Source organism: Zosterops lateralis, assembly GCF_965231275.1.
Source record: "Zosterops lateralis genome assembly, chromosome: 23".
Classification (NCBI taxonomy): Eukaryota; Metazoa; Chordata; class Aves; order Passeriformes; family Zosteropidae; genus Zosterops; species Zosterops lateralis.
In genome coordinates this window covers 394,617-409,401 of record NC_139783.1, presented here as the reverse complement: position 1 = coordinate 409,401, position 14,785 = coordinate 394,617, and the positions used below count along the sequence as shown (strand labels likewise).

Here is a 14,785-nt window from a genome sequence, read left to right as displayed (position 1 = left end):
AATGGGGGGAAAATGGGGAAAAATGGGGGAGAAATGGGGAAAAACCACAGGGAAATGGGGAAAAACAGTGAGAAAATAGGGAAAAGGGAGTAAAAAGGGGGAGAATGGGGAAAAAGAAGGAGAAAAGTGGGAAAAGGTGTGAAGAGGGGGAAAAAAGAGTGGGATATTTCCGGTTATTTCAGGTGTATTTTGGGATAGTTTGGGGTTTTTTTTGGTAATATTTTGGGGTGTATCTTGGGACATTTTGGAAGTTATTTTGGGTGTACTTTGGGGTCTCATACTTGAGTTCCTGAGCAATGGCTGGGATCTGGTTTTGGGGTGACCCCTGGGACACTCTGGGGGTTATTTTGGGACATATTTTGGGTAATTTTGGGGTGCCATACTTGAGCTCCTGGGCGATAGCCGCGATCTGGTTTTGGGGTCTGCCCCAGGACACTCTGGGGGTTATTTTGGATATATTTTGGGTAATTTTGGGCTCCCATACTTGAGCTCCTGGGCAATGGCCGCGATCTGCTCCACCCGGTCCTGATGCGCCGCCAGGTCGGACTCGAAGGCCTCGTGTTTGCGGAGCAGAGCCCGGACCTGGGCCAGGGAGGCCGTGCCCGAGTCCCGGTCCCGCAGGGCCACCTCCTTACCTGGGCACAGGTGGGGACACCTGAGACCCCAAATCCCTTCCTGTGCCACTCCTGAACCGCCCTGAGACCCTGAACCCACCCTGTGCCACCTCCTTACCTGGGCACAGGTGGGGACACCTGAGACCCTGAGCTTGCCCTGTGCCACCCCTGAGACCCCTGAACCCACCCTGTGCCACCCCCTGTGCCACCTCCTTACCTGGGCACAGGTGGGGACACCTGAGACCCTGAGCTTGCCCTGTGCCACCCCTGAGACCCCTGAACCCACCCTGTGCCACCCCCTGTGCCACCTCCTTACCTGGGCACAGGTGGGGACACCTGAGACCCTGAGCCTGCCCTGTGCCACCCCCTGTGCCACCTCCTTACCTGGGCACAGGTGGGGACACCTGAGACCCTGAGCCTGCCCTGTGCCACCCCCTGTGCCACCTCCTTACCTGGGCACAGGTGGGGACACCTGAGACCCTGAGCCTGCCCTGTGCCACCCCCTGTGCCACCTCCTTACCTGGGCACAGGTGGGGACACCTGAGACCCTGAGCCTGCCCTGTGCCACCCCCTGTGCCACCTCCTTACCTGGGCACAGGTGGGGATACCTGAGACCCTGAGCCTGCCCTGTGCCACCCCTGAGACCCCTGAACCCACCCTGTGCCACCCCCTGTGCCACCTCCTTACCTGGGCACAGGTGGGGACACCTGAGACCCCAAATCCCTTCCTGTGCCACTCCTGAACCGCCCTGAGACCCTGAACCCACCCTGTGCCACCCCCTGTGCCACCTCCTTACCTGGGCACAGGTACGACCCCTCTGAGACACTCTGAGACCCCTGAACCCACCCTGTGCCACCCCCTGTGTCCCCCCTTACCTGGGAAGACACCCCTGAATCCCCTGAACCCCCAAATCCATCCCCTGAACCCACAAATTCTGGTGTCTGAACCTCCCAAATCCATCTCCTGAGCCCCTAAAACCATCCCCTGAACCCCCAAATCCATCCTGAGCCCCCAAATCCATCCCCTGAGCCCCCAAATTCTGGTGTCTGAACCCCCCAAATCCATCCCCCGAGCCCCCAGACCCCCCCCCCTGCCCCCCAAATCCCTCCCTTGCCCCCCAGACCCCTCTCCTGCCCCCCAAGCCCCCCGTACCCTCGGTCCAGCCCTCGTGGATCGAGGCCTTTTGCCGGAATTTCTCGGCGAGGTGATCGAGGCGCTCCAGGCGCCGCAGCTCCGTCAGCAGCCACTCCTCGTGTCCCTTCTCTGCCTGTTCCAGCCTCTGCCAGCCCGCCCCGATGTCCTGGGGGCCCAAAAACCCTTCAGAGTTACCCCAAAACCTGCCAGAGTCACCCCAAAACCCCCTGGCACAGGTGACCCCACTCCTCGTGTCCCTTCTCTGCCTGTTCCAGCCTCTGCCAGCCTGCCCCGATGTCCTGGGGGCCCAAAAACCCCTCAGAGTTACCCCAAAACCTCCCAGGGTCACTCACCCTCGGAGGGCCAGGACAAATTTGGGGCAGTTTAGGACCCCAAATCCCCTCCCCAGGGCAGTTTAAGCCCCCAGATCCCCTCCCCAGACCCCCCAGGACCCCACGAAGCCCCCAGACCCACCAAGAACATCCTGCCCTCGGAGGGCATGAAGGCCAGGACAGATTTGGGGCAGTTTAGGACTCCAAATCTCCTCCCCAGGGCAGTTTAGGACCCCAAATCTCCTCCCCAGGGTATTTTAAACTGGGTTTTGACCCCAAATCCCCTCCCCAGACCCCCCAGGACCCCTCGAAGCCCCCAGACCCACCGAGACCATCCTGCCCTCAGAGGGCATGAAGGCCAGGACAAATCTGGGGTGGTTTAGGCTGAGTTTGGGACCCCAAATCCCCTTCCTGGGGTATTTAAAATGGGATTTTGACCCCAAATCCCCTCCCCAGACCCCCCAGGACCCCTCGAAGCCCCCAGACTCACCGAGACCATCCTGCCCTCGGAGGGCATGAAGGCGGGGCGGCCGCTGAGGCGCAGTTTGGTCTGGAGGGTGTTGAAGTTGATCTCCAGCTGACACTTCTCCTGCACCTTGGGGGGTTTGTGCACCCGCCGGTACTCGCGGAAATCCTCCAGCTTCTGCTGCATGGCCGGGATGGTCTTCTGGGGGTCCCGGGACTCCAGCCAGGGGATGGTGCGCTGGATCCACGCCAGGAGCTGGGGGGACACAGATTTGGGGTTTGGGATGGGGTTTGGGGTGTGGGATGGGGCTGGATCCACGCCAGGAGCTGGTGGGGAACAGGGATTTGGGGTATTTTTGGGGTGGGATCTGGGGTATTTTTGGGGTGATTTGGGGTATTTTCCCCCCTTACATCCGAGGCCAGGCACTCGTGGTCCTCCATGTGAGGATTTGGGGTATTTTTGTGGTGGGATTTGGGATATTTTTGGGGTGGGATCTGAGGTATTTCTGGGTTATTTTGGGGTGTTTTTAGGGTGTTTTTGGGTTTTTTCCCCCCTTACATCCGAGGCCAGGCGCTCGTAGTCCTCCATGAGCTGCTCGTTCTCCTGGTTCACGGCCAGCACTTTGCAGATCCGATTCGCCGCCGTCTCCGCCTGCGGGGGGATTTGGGGTCAGGATTTTGGGGGGTTTTGGGGCCAGGATTGGGATATTTGGGATTTGGGATGGGGAAAGGGGGCTCAGGGACATCCCCCAGCCCCAGGGAACAGGGAGGGACACAGGGAAGGATAAGAAAATAAAAATGAGGAAGGAAAAACACAAAAAGGAGGAGGAAAGAAGAATAAAAAAGGAGAAAAGGAGAAGAAAAAAAGGGAAAATAAAAGGAAAAAAAGGAGGTGGAAAATGGAAGAAAAAGAGGAGGAAAAAACATAAAACAGGAGAAAAAGGAGGGAGGAAAGTGGAAGAAAAAGGAGGAGGAAAAAACATAAAATGGGAGAAAAAGGAAGAGGAAAAACCATAAAATAAGAGAAAAAACAGGAGAAAAATAATTAGAAAATTGGAAAAAATAGAGGGAAAACAAAAATAAAAAGGGAAGGGAAGAGAAAAAGGGAAAAGACAAAAGAACCCCCAGCCCCTGTTGACCCCAACCCCGACCCAGAGGAGGAGGAGGAGGAGGAGGGGGAAGGAGGGGCTGGAGGTACCTGGGCAGGAGGAGGAGGAGGAATCCAGGAGAAGGAGCAGGAGAAGGACAAACCCCAGCAGGAAGAGGAAGAGGAACTGGGAAGGGCCGGGAGGAGGAAAATCCAGTGGCCGGGGGAGGAAATAAATAAAATAAATGAAGGAAATAAACGGAGGAAATTGATAAATCAAATGAAGGAAAAAAGGAGGGGAAGGGAAGGAGGGAAGGGAGGGAATAAAGGGGAAACAGGGATAAAAGAAAGAGGAAAAGGAATAAAGGGGGAAAAGGGATAAAGAAAAGGGGAAAAGGGATAAGGGAATAAAGGGGAAAAGGAAAGGGATGAAGGAAGGGGAAAAGGAAAGAGATAAAGGAAAGGGGGGAAAGAAAAGGAAAAAAGAAAAGGGATAAAGGAAGGGAATAAAGGGAAAAGGAAGGGAATAAAGGGATAAAGGAAGGGAATAAAGGGAAAAGGAAGGGAATAAAGGGGAAAAGGGAGGGAATAAATGGGAAAAGGAAGGAATAAGGGGAAAAAGGAAGGGAATAAAGGGAAAAGGAAGGAATAAAGGGATAAAGGAAGGGAATAAAGGGAAAAGGAAGGGAATAAAGGGGAAAAGGGAGGGAATAAATGGGAAAAGGAAGGAATAAAGGGATAAAGGAAGGGAATAAAGGAGGGGAAAAGGAAGGGAACCCAGGGAGGACCCCTGAGGGATCCAGGAGTGTGAGCTCAGCACAGCCAGGCCCCTCCAGCCCTGGCCCAGGGCAAGCACAGCAGCAGCCAGAGAGAGCCCAGAGAGCCCAGACAGAGCTTGAGCAGATCCCAGAGACCCTGAGCAGACTCCAGATAGATCCCAGGCAGATCCCAGATAGATTTTAGACCCCAGATCCCCTGGGCAGATCCTGGGTAGATTTTAGATCCCAGACAGACCCCAGGCAGATCTCAGATTCCCCGGGCAGATCCTGAGCAAATCCTGGGTAGATCCCAGATATGTTTTAGACCCCAGGGATCCCAGCCAGGCCCACAAGGACCCCCTGGGCAGATCCCAGACGGTTTTTAGACCCCAGACAGACCCTGGGCAGATCCTGAGCAGATCCCAGATATGTTTTAGATCCTGGATCCCCCAGCCAGGCACAGCAGGACCCCCTGGGCAGATCCCAGACAGGTTTTAGATCCCAGATAGACCCCGGGCAGATCCTGAGCAGATCCCAGACAGGTTTTAGACCCCTGGGACCCCAGCCAGGCCCATCAGGACCCCCTGGGTAGACCCCAGACAGGTTTTAGATCCTGGATCCCCCAGCCAGGCCCATCAGGACCCCCTGGGCAGATCCCAGACGGGTTTTAGACCCCTGGGACCCCAGCCAGGCCCAGCAGCCCCCTCGGGCCGGGCTCACCTTCTGTGCCCCGGAGAAGGCGTGGTAGAAACAGGACACGTAGGTCATGATGGCCTTTTCGTCGGGCCGCAGGGTGCCCACGATGTCTGCCCGGGAGAGGAAGGACAGGGCAGCCTCAGCACCAGCACCAAGAGCAGCAGCAGAGACCCCCCTCCTGCCCCACAGCGACCCCCGGCCGGCCCAGGGGGGGTTTGTTCTGCCTGGGGTTTGGTTTTGGATTCTTTGGGAGGAAAAGGGGCTTTGCTTGGGGCTTCCTGGAACATGGGGCTGCCCCATGTGGGGGTTTAGTGTGGGTTTTCTATGGATTTCCCATTAATTCCCATGAATTTCCCATTAATTCCTATGGATTTCCCATGGACTTCTATAAATTTCCCATGGATTTCTATAAATTTCCCATGGATTTCCAAGGATTTCCGTGGATTTTCCACGAATTTCCCATTAATTCCTATAAATTTCTCATGGATTCCCATGGATTTTCCATGGATTTCCCAGGAATTTCCCTGTGGATTTTCCATGTAATCCTGTGAATTTCCCACTAATTTCTGATTGTATTCCCATGAATTTTCCATGTATTTCCCATGATTTTTTCCACTAATTTCTCTCATATTCCTACATATTTCCCATGGATCTCTCGGGAATTCCCTGTGGATTTCTCACAAATTTCTCATGTATTTCCATGGATTTCCCATGGATTTCTCAGGAATTCCCACTAATTTCTCATGGATTCCCATGGATTTCTCAGGAATTTCCACATATTTTCCCCTGGATTTCTCAGGAATTCCCCATGGATTCCCATGGATTTCCCATGAATTTCCCAGGAATTCCCTGTGGATTTTCCATGGATTTCCCAGGAATCCCCATGGATTTCCCATGAACTTGGGGAGGAGAATCCCAGCCAGATTTAACCCCTCGTGAACCGGCCGTGGGCAGCCCCTCCCTCCCCTCCCTCCCCCCTGGAGCGACAGCGGCCGCGGCTGCAAGAGAAGAGAAGCGTGAATGAAGAGAAGGACAGGACAGAACATTCCAGAAGGATCCAGGGGCACAATTCCAGGGGGTGGATCCGGGAGGAGGCTCCCGGTACCTTCTGGGCCCCGGAGAAGGCGTGGTAGAAACTGGACACGTAGGTCATGATGGCCTTTTCGTCTGGCCGCGCCGTGTTCACGATGTCTGCAACGGACCCCGGTTAAACTGGGGGGACTGGGAGGGACTGGGAGGGACTGGGAGGGACTGGGGAGGGACTGGGAGGGACTGGGATGGACTGGGAGGGACTGGGAGAGGACTGGGAGAGGACTGGGAGAGGACTGGGAGAGGACTGGGGAGGGACTGGGAGGGACTGGGAGGGGATTTGGGGGGACTGGGGAGGGACTGGGAGGGACTGGGGAGGGACTGGGAGAGGACTGGGAATGGACTGGGAATGCACTGGGGGACAGAGCTGGTCCCAAATCCTGGAGAAATCCACCTAAACGGGCTCAAATTTGTGCTAAATGGGAAAAATCAGGGTTAAACTGGGAATGGACTGGGAACAGACTGGGAGCAAACTGGGAACAGACTGGGAAGAGACTGGGGTGAACTTCACAGCTGGAATTGTGCTCCGAGGGTCCCAAATCCTGGAGAAATTCACCCAAATTGGTGCTAAATGGGAAAAATCAAGGTTAAACTGGGAACAAACTGGGGGGATGCCCCCAGGCAGGAATTCCACTCCGAGCATCCCAAAATCCCGGATAAATCCACCTGGAATTGGTGCTAAAAGAGGAAAAACCCAGGTGAAATCAGCTGGATCCGGCGCCTCCTCCGAGGAAATCCCGTCCAGGGCCTGGAAAAGATCCCCTGGAATCCCCTGGAATCCCAAACTCACCCTCAGCATCCAACATTTTGGGGATGTCCAGGTACTTCTCGGCCACCTCGAAGGCGTTGTTGAGGTTGGTGACGGGGTCGTCCTGTGGGAGAGGAGATGTGGGGTGGGAATTCCTGGAATTCCTGGGGTTTTCCTTGGGGCTGGGAACTCCTGGGATTCCCAGGATTCCTGGGGTTTTCTTTGGGGTTGGGAATTACTGGAATTCCTGGAATTCCCGGGATTTCTTTGGGGTTGGGAATTACTGGAATTCCTGGGATTCCCGGGATTTCCTTGGGGTTGGGAACTCCTGGGAATTCCTGGGGTTTCCCTGGGGTTTCCTTGGGGTTTCCCTGGGGCTGGGAACTCCCAGAATTCCGGGAATTCCCGGGATTTTCCCCCAGGAAAAGAGAGGATGGATTTACCTTGCGGAGCTTGTCGTACTCGATGAGCTCCGGGCGGTGCCGGTGGATCAGGGCGTTGAAGGCCAGACCGTCCTTCCAGCTGTGGGGAAAGGGGGGTCAGAGCCCAGGGATCCACTGGGGAAAGGGGGGTCAGAGCCCAGGAATCCACAGGGAAAAGGGGATTGGATCCCAGGGACTGACAGGGAAAATGGGAGGGTCAGATTTCGGAGAATTCACAGGGAAAATGGGGATCAAATCCCAGGAATTCACAGGGAAAATGGGGATTGGAGCCCAGGGATCCACTGGGAAAAGGGGGATTGGAGCCCGGGGAATTCACAGAGAAAATGGGGATTGGAGCCTGGGAATCCACAGGGAAAACGGGGATCAGATCCCAGGAATCCACAGGGAATTTTGGGAATTCTGACCCTGCCTGAGCCCAGCCCACCCTGGGGACGAGGAAGAGGAAGAGGAGGAGGAAAGGGAAGGGGAAAGAGGAAGAGGAGGATGAGGAGCAGGAGGATGAGGAGGAGGAAGGGGAAGAGGAAAGGGGCCGAGGCACAGGCAGGACCTGATGTGGAAGTTCTGCACGTTGACGTTCTTGTACGGGGCGGTTTTGCGCTGGCACCAGAGCAGGAGCCCCTCCTTGGCCGAGGTCTCTGCGGGACACGGGGTCACACACTGGGGGGTCTGGGGGGGATCCCACACTCCCAGGATGGATCCCACAATCCCAGGGACTGATCCCACAGTCCCAGAATGGATCTCACAATCCCAGAATGGATCCCACAATCCCAGAATGGATCCCACAATCCCAGGATGGATCCCACATTCCCAGGATGGATCCCACAGTGCCAGGGACTGATCCCACAGTCCCAGAATGGATCCCACACTCCCAGGATGGATCCCACAGTCCCAGAATGGATCCCACAATCCCAGAATGGATCCCACAATCCCAGGATGGATCCCACAATCCCAGGGGCAGATCCCACACCCCCAGGGACTGATCCCACAATCCCAGAATGGATCCCACAGTCTCAGGATGGGTCCCACAATCCCAGGATGGACCCCACAAACCCCCAGGATGGATCCCACAGTCCCAGGGGCAGATCCCACAATCCCAGGATGGATCCCACACTCCCAGGGGCAGATCCCAGGGGCAGATGCCAGTGTCAGATCCCAGGCTGGATCCCTCACCCTCCACGGAGATGTCCTGGATGGCGAAGCGCAGGATGATGGTCCAGATCATCCCCAGAGTCATCTTGGCGTTCCCGTCCACGATTTCTGCAGGAAAAACCCACAGGGGGTTAATTCCAAATGAGAATTCCCAGGGGATCAATGCTGGGAGTCAGGGAACTGTGGGATCCTGTCATTGATGGAGCCCGTAATTAATGGATCCGGTAATTAATGGATCCCGTAAATATGAATCCCGTAATTAATGGATCCTGTAAATGTGGATCGTGTAAATAACAGATCTTGTAAAGAATGGATTCCATAATTAATGGATTCTATAAATAATGCATCCCATAATTGATGGATCACATAAATAATGGATTCTGTAATTAATGGGTCCTGTAATTAATGGATCCTGTAATTAATGGATCACATAAATAATGGATTCCCGTAATTAATGGATCCGGTATATAACAGATTCCATAATTAAGGGATCCTACAATTAAGGGATTCCACAATTAATGGATCCCATGATTAATGAATCCCATAATTAATGGATCCCAGATTAGAAAATCCTGCAGTAACGGGATCACGGAGTTTGGATATTATGGGATTCTGGACTTATGGACTCATAAAACACAAAATCTTAGAATTTTAAGACCTCAAATTTATGGAATTGTAGAACTGTGGGATCCTGGATTTGTGGGGCTGTGGAACTGAGAGACCCTGGAATTCCAGACCCCAAAAACTGTGAGATCAACAAAACAACGGAACCCCGGGATTGACTGTGGGATTGTTTGGGTTGGAAAAACCCCATAAAACCGCCGGGAGAGGGAATTCCATGGGGAGGGGAGGAATCCCAGGCCACAGCCCCAGCCCTGCCCCGACAGGGATTTTTGGGAATTCCTGGGCTGGGTCAGGGCGGGTCCCGCTCTGGGGCAGGTCTGGATTTGTTCAGCAGCTCAGGGAACTGGAGCTTTCCCGAGGTTTTCCAGCTGATCCCAAAAAACCGGCCGGGCTGGAGCTGCTGCCAGGGCACAAACCCTGGGGGGATCCCACGGATCCCACAGGAACAGCTCTGGATCCCACAGGGAATGGTCCTGATCCCACAGATCCCACAGGGAATGGTCCTGATCCCACAGATCCCACAGGAACAGCCCTGATCCCACAGGGAATGGTCCTGATCCCACAGATCCCACAGGGAACGGTCCTGATCCCACAGATCCCACAGGGAATGGTCCTGATCCCACAGATCCCACAGGAACAGCCCTGACCCTTTTTCTTCCCTTTTTCCACCTTTTTCCTTTTTTCTTCCCTTTTTTCTTCCCTTTTTTCTTCTCTTTTTCCACCTTTTTTCCTCCCCTTTTCTATCTCTTTTTTTTTTCCCTTTTCCACCTTTTTTCTCCCCCTTTTTTTACCTTTTTCTTCCTCTTTTTCCTCCCCCTTTTCCACAATTTTTATTTCCCCGCTCCACAAATTTTCCCCTTTTTCCCATTTATTTTTCCCCTTTCTCCCATTTATTTTTCCCCTTTTCTCCCATTTATTTTTCCCCTTTTATCCCATTTATTTTTCCCCTTTCTCCCATTTATTTTTCCCCCTTTCTCACAATTATTTTTTCCCATTTATTTTCCCCCTTTCTCCCAGTTATTTTTCCCCTTTCTTCCATTTATTTTTTCCCAGTTATTTTCCCCCTTTTCCCATTTATTTTTCCCCTTTATCCCAGTTATTTTTCCCCTTTCTCCCAGTTATTTTTTCCCATTTATTTTTCCCCCTTTTCCCATTTATTTTCCCCCTTTTCTCCCATTTATTTTTCCCATTCATTTTCCCCCCTTTCTCCCATTTATTTTTCCCCCTTCCTCCCATTTACTTTTCCCATTTACTTTTCCCCCTTTTCCCATTTATTTTTCCCCTTTTCCCATTTATTTTTTCCCATTTATTTTTCCCCTTTCTCCCACCCAATCCCCGTCCCCACATCCCCTAAACCCCCAAATTTCTGATTATTCCCCCCAAAACCCCACAAAATGCCCTCACTGAGCTGCTCCTCCTCAAATGTGGAATTCCTGGAATTCTCAGACACCCCAGAACTCACTGGGGGGGGTCCAAAATCCCAAATTTTGGCCTCCAAGGGGCAAATCCCAGTAACTCCCAGTAACTGCCAGGGCAGGGTCTCACCCTCAGCCCCGATGGAGACGAGTTTGACGCCTTTGCTGGCGATGAAATCCAAGGCTTTGTTGACGTTGTTGATTTTGTGGACCCTCATTTTGCCCCTCTCGGGTTTCGGGAGCCGCTCCCCTGCAATGGGAATAAAAAAAGGGTTAAAGGGGGAAAATCTGGGGCAGGATTAAAGTCTGGGGAAGGGTTAAAGGGTTTGGGGCAGGACTGAAGGGTTTGGGGGGCGGTTTAAGGATTTTGGGACATATTATAGAGGTTTTGGGGCATAATTTGGGTGTTTTGGGCACAATTTGGGGGTTTTGGGGCACAGTTTAAGGGTTTTGGGACACAGTTTGGGTGTTTTGGGGCACAGTTTGGGGATTTTGGGTGCAGTTTAGGGGTTTTAGGGCACAGTTTAAGGGGTTTTAGGGCACAATTTGGGGATTTTGGACACAATTTGGAGGTTTTAGGGCACAATTTGGGTGTTTTGGGCACAGTTTGGGTGTTTTGGGGCACAATTTGGGGATTTTGGACACAATTTGGAGGTTTTAGGGCACAATTTGGGTGTTTTGGGCACAGTTTGGGTGTTTTGGGGCACAATTTGGGGATTTTGGACACAATTTGGAGGTTTTAGGGCACAATTTGGGTGTTTTGGGGCACAATTTGGGTGTTTTGGGCACAGTTTGGGGGTTTTGGGCACAATTTGGGGTTTTGGGCACAATTTGGGTGTTTTGGGCACAATTTGGGGTTTTGGGCACAATTTGGGTGGTTTGGGACACAGTTTAAGTGTTTTGGGACATTTATAAAGGTTTTGGGGCACAATTTGGGTGTTTTGGGCACAATTTGGGGTTTTGGGCACAATTTGGGTGGTTTGGGACACAGTTTAAGTGTTTTGGGACATTTATAAAGGTTTTTGGGCACAATTTGGGTGTTCTGGGGCACAGTTTGGGGATTTTTGATCCCAATTATAGGATTTTGGGCACAGTTTGGGTGTTCTGGGGCACAGTTTGGGGATTTTGGGTGCAGTTTAAGAGTTTTGGGGCACAGTTTAAGGGTTTTTGGGCACAATTTGGAGGTTTTAGGGCACAGTTTGGGGGTTTTTGATCCCAATTATAGGATTTTGGGCACAGTTTGGGTGTTGTGGGGCACAGTTAAAGGATTTTGGGGGCAGTTTGGGGGTTTTGGGGCACAATTTGGAGGTTTTAGGGCACAGTTTGGGGGTTTTTGAGCCCAGTTAAAGGATTTTGGGCACAGTCTGGGGGGTTTTGGGGTCAGTTTGGGGGTTTTTGAGCCCAGTTAAAGGATTCTGGGCACAGTCTGGGGGGTTTTGGGGTCAGTTTGGGGGTTTTTGAGCCCAGTTAAAGGATTTTGGGGGCAGTTTGGGGGGTTTTGGGGTCAGTTTGGGGGATTCCAGGCCCAGTTCTGTGCCCGGGCCCGGGGCTGACCTGAGATGACCTCGAGCAGCAGCATCAGCTTGAGCCCATCCCGGAAATCCTCGTCGATGTTCTCGATCTGAGTCCCCGCCTTGCGCAGGTGGGAATTGCACCAGGCCGTGAACGTCTGCGGGGGGAAAAATGGGGATTTGGGGGGAGAAATGGGGATTTGGGGGGGAAAAATGGGGATTTGGGGGGGAGAAATGGGGATTTGGGAGGGAAAAATGGGGATTTGGGGGGGAAAATGGGGATTTGGGGGGGAAAATGGGGATTTGGGGGGAAAAAATGATGCCATTTACCGCCCCCAGACCCATTTTTTGGCCCCCAGACCCATTTTGGGACCCCCCAGACCCATTTTTTGGCCCCCAGACCCATTGTGGGCCACCCCAGACCCATTTTTGGCCCCCAGACCCATTGTGGGCCACCCCAGACCCATTTTAGGATACCCCAGACCCATTTTCTCCACCCCAGACCCATTTTTTGGCCCCCCAGACCCCCATTTCCCCACCCCAGACCCATTTTGGGCCACCTTAGACCCTGTTTCTGCCCCCAGACCCATTTCAACCCCCCCAGAGCCATTTTGAGCCACTCCAGACCCATTTTGGGACCCCCCAGACCCATTTTTGCCCCCCCAGACTCATTTTGCCCCACCCCAGACCCATTTTTTGGCCCCCCAGACCCATTTTTTGGCCCCCAGACCCATTTTTTGGCCCCCAGACTCATTTTGCCCCACCCCAAAGCCATTTTTTGGCCCATCCCAGCCGTGCCCAGGGCGTGGCCAGGACTTTGTCCCATTCCATTCCTGGGCCAGGTGAGACATTTCTGGGCCAGGTGGGACATTCCTGTCCTGGGCGTGGCTTTGGGCGTGGCCAGGTGGGACATTCCTGTCCTGGGCGTGGCTTTGGGCGTGGCCCTGATGGGCCCTGAGTCACCCCAAACCCCAAAAACTCCTTTAAAGGACAAAAATCCCGCCCCAAAATCCTTTTCCTTGGGAATAAAACACGGAAATCGGCGCCAAACGTGGGAATTTCTGTGCCAAGGGAAACCTTGATCGGCCTCTGGTGGCCCCAGAGCCACAAATTTGAGGAATTTTCCTCTAGAAATGAGGAATTTGGGGATTTAAAGAGCAGAAATTCATCCCAAAACCCCAAAATGAGGAATTTTCCCCTAAAAATGAGGAATTTTCCTCTAAAAATGAGGAATTTTGGGGATTTAAAGGGCAGAAATGGATCCCAAAGCCCCAAAATGAGGAATTTTCCCCTAAAAATGAGGAATTTTCCCCTAAAAATCAGGAATTTCCCCTAAAAATGAAGAATTTTGGGGATTTAAAAAGCAGAAATTAATCCCAAAGCCCCAAAATGAGGAATTTTCCCCTAAAAATGAGGAATTTTCCCCTAAAAATCAGGAATTTCCCCTAAAAATGAAGAATTTTGGGGATTTAAAAAGCAAAAAATGGATCCCAAAGCCTCAAATTTGAGGAATTTTCCCCAAAAAATGAGGAATTTCCCCTAAAAATGAGGAATTTTGGGGATTTAAACACCAGAAATGGATCCCAAAACCCCAAAATGAGGAATTTTCCTCTAAAAATGAGGAATTTGGGGATTTAAAGGGCAAAAATGGATCCCAAAGCCCCAAAATGAGGAATTTGGGGAATTTAAAGGGTAGAAATTAATCCCAAAACCCCAAACATGAGGAATTTTCCCCTAAAAATGAGGAATTTCCCTAAAAAATGAAGAATTTTGGGGATTTAAACACCAGAAATGGATCCCAAAGCCCCAAAATGAGGAATTTCCCCTAAAAATGAGGAATTTCCCCTAAAAATGAGGAATTTCCCCTAAAAATGAAGAATTTTGGGGATTTAAAAAGCAAAAAATGGATCCCAAAGCCTCAAACTTGAGGAATTTTCCCCAAAAAATGAGGAATTTCCCCTAAAAAATGAGGAATTTCGGGGATTTAAACACCAGAAATGGATCCCAAAGCCCCAAAATGAGGAATTTTCCCCTCAAAATGAGGAATTTTCCCCTAAAAATGAGAAATTTCCCCCTAAAAATGAGAAATTTCCCCCTAAAAATCAGGAATTTCCCCCTAAAAATGAAGAATTTTGGGGATTTAAAGGGCAAAAATGGATCCCAAAGTCCCAAACCTGAGATTTTTCCCCCTAAAAATGAGGAATTTCACCCTAAAAATGAAGAATTTTGGGGATTTAAAGGGCAAAAATGGATCCCAAAGTCCCAAACCTGAGATTTTTCCCCCTAAAAATGAGGAATTTTCCCCTAAAAATGAGGAATTTCCTTTAAAAATGCAGAATTTGGGAATTTTGAAGCCCCCAAAGCAGGAGGGATCTGGGCAAAAGGAGAAATCTGGATAAATCAGGATAAATCCTCCCCCAGGGCGTCGCTGAGGCCAAAAATAACCTTTGAAATGTTCAAATAAAAAAAATGCCTAAAAAAGGAGATTCCGGAGGAGCCTCTGGAATTTCCTTCCCTTTTCCAGGCATTGTGTGAGCCCGGGGAGCCAAATCGGGGCAAAAAACACCAAAAAAAATCAAAATATTCCAATTTTTGGGGCTGAAAAAGGGGTTTATCAATAATTTTCTCGTTTTATCTCATTTTTAAATATTTTTTTGCATTAAAAGCATTAAAATCGGGGCAAAAAACACCAAAAAAAATCAAAATATTCCAATTTTCGG

The 14,785-nt window shown here is 51.5% G+C and overlaps 1 protein-coding gene across 2 annotated transcripts in view; it reads right to left on the bottom strand.

Moving 5' to 3' along the window:
- Window positions 1-14,785, bottom strand: part of ACTN4 (actinin alpha 4) — a 30,402-nt gene that overhangs the window by 6,356 nt on the left and 9,261 nt on the right. Inside the window, exons 2-12 of one of the 2 annotated variants that reach the window (XM_083877191.1) lie at window positions 12,109-12,223; window positions 10,685-10,804; window positions 8,537-8,623; window positions 7,914-8,001; window positions 7,367-7,445; window positions 6,966-7,047; window positions 6,192-6,277; window positions 3,105-3,197; window positions 2,571-2,801; window positions 1,767-1,914; window positions 485-635 (exon numbers count right to left, since the gene is read on the bottom strand). In XM_083877191.1, the coding sequence (XP_083733317.1) occupies window positions 485-635; window positions 1,767-1,914; window positions 2,571-2,801; window positions 3,105-3,197; window positions 6,192-6,277; window positions 6,966-7,047; window positions 7,367-7,445; window positions 7,914-8,001; window positions 8,537-8,623; window positions 10,685-10,804; window positions 12,109-12,223 (1,280 nt within the window). Of the gene's footprint in view, window positions 1-484; window positions 636-1,766; window positions 1,915-2,570; window positions 2,802-3,104; window positions 3,198-5,110; window positions 5,197-6,191; window positions 6,278-6,965; window positions 7,048-7,366; window positions 7,446-7,913; window positions 8,002-8,536; window positions 8,624-10,684; window positions 10,805-12,108; window positions 12,224-14,785 lie in introns of both variants that reach the window. The other variant, XM_083877190.1, reaches the window with a different exon arrangement.